Source organism: Echinops telfairi, unplaced genomic scaffold (assembly GCF_000313985.2).
Source record: "Echinops telfairi isolate 266 unplaced genomic scaffold, ASM31398v2 ScPeMD7_7457;HRSCAF=8495, whole genome shotgun sequence".
NCBI lineage: Eukaryota > Metazoa > Chordata > Mammalia > Afrosoricida > Tenrecidae > Echinops > Echinops telfairi.
Window position 1 is genome coordinate 46,046,399 of NW_022111357.1, and position 5,337 is coordinate 46,051,735.

Here is a 5,337-nt window from a genome sequence, read left to right on the forward strand (position 1 = left end):
CAGGGGCAGAGATGCGGCCCTCAAGGAGAGGGTCGCAGTTGCTGTAGAGCGTGACCATGACGATGCCACAGCCAGCAGCACTGCCCACGATCAGGAACAGGCCCAGCTGGTTGATAAGCAGGGCCCTGGGGGGCGGGGGAGTGTCAGCTGGAGGGAGTAGGGACAGCTACCCCCTAGAAGGCCCCCACCCCACTCCTCCCGAACACTCACAGCTTGGCCTGCCTCTCTGTGCGGCAGGCCACGTAGCGCTGCACCTGCGCCTGATTCACACCGTACATGGAGAGCCACACCAACGTGCCCCCCACCACAAATGTCCAGAATGTGTATCGTCTCCGAGGGTCGGGGTTGAAGCTGGAGAGGCAGGGGGACAAGTCAGTCGTTGAGGATCACTCCCACAGAGCTCACCCTCCTGTGCATCCCAGTGGCCCTGCTAGGCAGGCTTTATGGGCCTTCAGGGTGGGTTTTGAAGCGTGGGTAGGAGTTTGCCGGCTTGCAAATTCACTTATTTGTTCAAGAGTCACTCTTCTATGCATTCCAAACCACTCTTTTTGTGTCCAGCTGGGACCTCAGAGAGTCCTTAGCCTCCAGTCTGGGCAGGGAGGGGAGGGGAGCAGAGCTGGTGGCCTTAAGGCTGGGGGAGCTTAAAGGGGAAGTCATGCTTCTGTCTGGGGCACGAAGGAATGCCAGCCCAACCCTGTGCACTGTTGGTTCCACACCCTCACTCACTCCAGCAGATTGATCCGGGAGTGGTTCTGGGCCAACTCCATCACTCGCTGGGGCCCGCCCACGATCACCGTGCCCCGGCCCAGAATCACCCAGAAGCCCAGCAGCATTACTAGAACCTGAAACACGTCGGTCCAGACCACGGCCTTCATGCCGCCCTGCGAAAAAGGGCAGAGACAGGGAGACGGCCAGATGAGGCAGCCCGCTAAGGCCGGCCAGGTCTCTCTGCCTCAGTTTCCTCATCTGTAAACAGAGCTAATCACGGTTTCTCATAGAGAGCGGTACTGTGAGGATTAAGTCATTTTGTACGTGGAGAAACACCTGGCAAGTGATGTTTTTTTGTAAGTGATGCGTTGTCATTGCTGGTGTTACTATGATTCATACTGTGTTTTACTATTATTATTCTTAGCGGTTGTTTCTGTCCATCCACACCCCCTGCCTTGGCTTTCTGAAGGAAAGCCAAAAAAACTGTTTCCCCCGTGTTAATTCCAACTCTTGAAAGCCTGTCAGAGCAGAACCTAGAATAGGGTCTTCAAGCCTGTGGTGTTTCATTAGATCGCCAGACATTTCTTCCGAGGAACCGCTGGGTGGCTTCAAGCTGTCAGCCTTTCTGATAACAGGAATGCGCTTAGCCTTTTTTTTTTTTTGCCACCCCTGCACTCCCTTCCCAAGGTAGCCCCTGGGTTATTTTAAGAAGTATTTCTACTAGCACGGCAGACCGTCCTTTAGAGTGAGGGGCTGGTCCTGGCTGCAGAAATGGCCAATCAGAGCATCCCAGCCCTGAACACGAGACTGGAGCCAATCAGAGTTCTCCCTGGGTCTTTAAGTGGGGGGGACCCATCCTGAAACCTGAGCTCACTTTCTCACCAGCCAGGGGTGGGGGGACCCTGAAGCTGAGGGCACCCCAGTGGGGGGCAAAGGAGTCCGAGGAGCCCCTGGGTCCAGTCATGCCTGGAGCCAGCATATCCCTGACTTCAGCAATAACACAGTGCCACAGAGAAGGCTCCCCCAATCACATCTCATTATACGGATGAGGAAATGAGGCCCAGTTGGGACATGGGCTTCCTTGGGTAGCAGGAGATCTGGGTTAGGGTTCTCCTCCCACCCAGAGACACCCACCCCCACCCCATCCTGGAGTGCCTCTGTAAGGGCTGGGGTGTGCTCACTCACTACAGTCGTGTAAATGGTGCAGATGATTCCAGTGGACAGGAGCGACGCCCAGATGTGCAGCCCCGTCACTGTGCGGGGAGACGCCCTGTTAGGCGAGAAGCCTCCCACCTTGCCCACTCCCCTGTCAAGTCCCGCCGCTCAGCCTGCAGGCACCCCAGACACCCCCTCGTCATCTCCCAGAACCAAACCTTGGTTAAGGATGAGTGCGGGCGCATAGATCACGATGCCAGTGTACAGTATCTGTAGGTCAGGGGGCGGCACGAGTGAGGCTGGTTAGGGTCCCTGCGCGCAGGGATAGGAAGGCGCCGGGCAGATGGGTAGGGCCTGCGGGGAGGGGCGGGACTGGACTGGTGGGGTGGGAGGCGGGACCTGCAAGGACGGACTGTGGGCGAGGCCAACGGCAAAGGCAGGTCTGTGCAGCATAGGGGTGGGTCTACGGGCTGTGGTCGGGACTGGCGGAGGTGGGTGGGGTTGGCGGAGGTGGGCGGGGTCGGCGGAGGTGGGCAAGGGCGAGGACCCGGTCAAGGCTACTCACTGTGGCCACTAGGTACTGGACCGTCCCGCAAAGCCGGACTGCACGGCTGAAGCGCAGCTCCAGGTACTACAAGAAGGAGCCAAGGGCTCGTGGTCACCTCGACGGGCACTTCTCAGGGGCCAGAGGCCTCTCGGAAACCCGGTCGTCTCTGCCCTCTGGAAGTTGTTGCCTGTGGTGGCCGCCGGCACACGCGCACACACCGCCCTGTCCGCACACACCTGAGCACTGCGCTAGGCACGCACCTGTGCCCCGGGCGTCGGCGCAGAAGGACCGGCCACCCGCGCGCACATCCCAGCCATCGGGACTTGCCCGGACGCCGCCGCCCGGTGCACACGACCGAGTCCCCTGGCGCTCCCTACGGACAGTGCCCGCGGCCCTCAGCGACTGGGGACCTGTCACAATTGTCATCGTTGTTTCCCTATGCCCGGGAGTGGGGGTGGGGTGGGGAAACCTGTAATTAGCCCCATTTGACATCGCCAGGAGCCCTGTTGGCTTGCGCTGTGATTCAGCACTGGGCTGCTAACCGAGAAGTCCGGTGCGGCTCTGGGGAGGATTTGCAGCCTTGGACACCCATGGGGCAGGTCGACTCTGTCCTAGGGGGTCGTTATGGGCCAGAATTCGACTTGGCGGCAGCAGGTTTGGATTCAGTTGGGGTGTGGTGGTTGGACGGTGAGAGGTATAAAGTCGAGTGTCCCTTCTCTACCGTGGTGGCGGTCTCCCGCCCGGGAGAAGGGGGCGCCGGGGTGTCCCCCGAGGGTGACCTCCTGGCCGCACCTAGCCCCGCCCAACTATCACCTGGAATCAGGCCACCGGCTCCTCTTCCTCCTTCCTGCCCCTCGTCCCGCCGCCTGGGGCCGCTTCCCAGAACTCTCCCACCCGTCTGCTTCCAGCCCCGCCACAAACGCTCCGGGGCCACCCGGCTCCTGAGCGGCGCCTGGAAGCCCCGGGGCCGCGAGGCTGCGCGTTCGCCTCCCGCCTGCGCCCGACTCGCCCGGCCCTACCTGGTAGGTGCTGGTGAGGCCCAGGCGGTAGAAGACGGGCAGGAAGAGCGTGGTGGTGAGCAGCGAGTTGAGCAGCTGGCCCAGGCACATCCACAGGAACTTGAGGCCGTAGCGGGAGGCCTCGGCCGGCACGCCCAGCACCTGCACGGCCGACATGAAGCTCGCGGCCAGCGACAGGCCCACGGGCACAGCCGACAGTTGCCGGCCGCCCGTGAAGAAGTCGTCGGCGCTGCGCTGCCCGCCGCGGGCCAGCCCGACCCCCAGCCCGATGCCCATGGACACCAGCAGCATGAGCGCGAAGACCCCGTAGTCCCAGGCCCCGAAGGTGCCCTGTGCCCCTGCCGCCGCACCCGCCATCAGTGCCAGGGAGCGCCAACCCCCTCTGCACCCCGGGCCCTGCGCGTCCCGCCTGCGGCCGCCGCCGGAGAAACCAACAGCGACTGAGCAGGGACCACCAGCCGCGGCGTGTTGCCCGCCCGGCCGGCCCCCTGGTCCGCGGCTGGGGATGCGGGAAGGACCCGGGCCGGGGCCGCCTTGGGCAAGGGTCTGTGGGTCTGGGCTGCTGCGTCCGCCTGTGTCCTTGTCGCTCCTCTCCGACCGCCGGCCGTCTCTGCCGTCTGTCCGTGCACTCTCTCCCGGTGCAGCCGTCTGTCCGTTGCTACAGTGGTTGGTGGCCTGGGGCTCAAAGGGGGAGCTGGCCACCGCAGGCTGTATTTATTGGCGCCGCGGGGTCAGCGCGGCTCCGCCCCCAGAGTTAGGGACGGGCCGGACCCGCACCCTTTCCTCCCTGGACGGGGCAGACAGGTAACGGCGGGCTTCGCCAGCAGTGGCTGGTGGGGGACCAGGGGACTTCCAAACGTTCCCCAAGGATGCAGTAGGCATGTGGCCGGGCTTTAGGCTGCTTACATCTCTCACGGACAGGTGAGGAAAGAGGCCCAGAGAGGGCAGACTCAAGGTTGCCAGGCGCAGAACCAGAACTCTGGCCCAGGCTCTCCCCCTGTGGCGCTTCCATATATGGAACTAGGGAAACCCATTCATCCTTTCAGGGACGGGAGTGGGGTGTGGTGGTGAGGTTTTATATGAAAAATTCCTCACCTTGAACCTCCCACAACCCATATATGGACCGGCCCCGTCTCTCTTTCCCTCGGCTGTAAGGGAATCTCCAAACCCATCCTCGGTGGGCAAGTAGCACTCGTAGTTCAAGTCCTGTTTCTGGTTACAGACTTAGGGACGTCTATTTCTCTCTGGGCCACATTTCCCCATCTGCAAATAAGGAGAAAATCGCCCCTGCCTCCCTGACTACTAAACAGCAGGTTCATGATTTGAATCTGCTCTGGCGTGCTACAGAGGTAAGGCCTGGCTGTCTGCTTCCTTGAAGATTCCAGACAAGAAATCCCTGTGGAACAGGTCGACTCTGAAGCACATACCCGCCCCAGGAGTGGAAACTGACTTGGTAGAAATGACTTGGTTTTTCCTTGTTGTTTAAGCTCCCTAAGGAATGCATTAGCAAAGCCCTGGTGGCATAATGGTGAAGCGCCGGGTTGGTAATCGCAAGGGCAGCAGTTTGAAACCACCAGCAGCTCCATGAGAGAAAGACGAGGCGCGCTTCTCCCATAAGAGTGACAGTCTCAGAAACCCACAGAGACAGTTCTATCCTGTCCTGCAGGGCTGATTTGAGTTGGCATCCACTGGGTGGGAGTGAGTTTGGGTTTGTTTGGTTTTTAAGGAAACATTAGGATGTTTGACTCAGAGCTGGGTACTAGGAAGCACTCATTCTGTCCTGTTAATTCCTTTGGCAAATATGCCTTAACCAGGCAGGGTAGATGTGGATGGAGGTGTGTGTGTGTGTGTGTGTGTGTGTGTGAGAGAGAGAGAGAGAGAGAGAATGGGGTGTGTGTGTGGGGGGGG

The 5,337-nt window shown here is 60.7% G+C and overlaps 1 protein-coding gene across 1 annotated transcript in view; it reads right to left on the bottom strand.

Annotated features, from left to right (window-relative positions):
* SLC5A5 (solute carrier family 5 member 5) overlaps positions 1-3,786 on the bottom strand; it is an 18,883-nt gene extending 15,097 nt beyond the window's left edge. The window contains 7 exon segments of the mRNA XM_013007721.1: positions 3-125; positions 211-351; positions 727-881; positions 1,894-1,961; positions 2,082-2,133; positions 2,429-2,494; positions 3,430-3,786. Of these exon segments, the coding sequence (XP_012863175.1) occupies positions 3-125; positions 211-351; positions 727-881; positions 1,894-1,961; positions 2,082-2,133; positions 2,429-2,494; positions 3,430-3,786 (962 nt within the window).
* Positions 3,787-5,337: the final 1,551 nt, after the last annotated feature.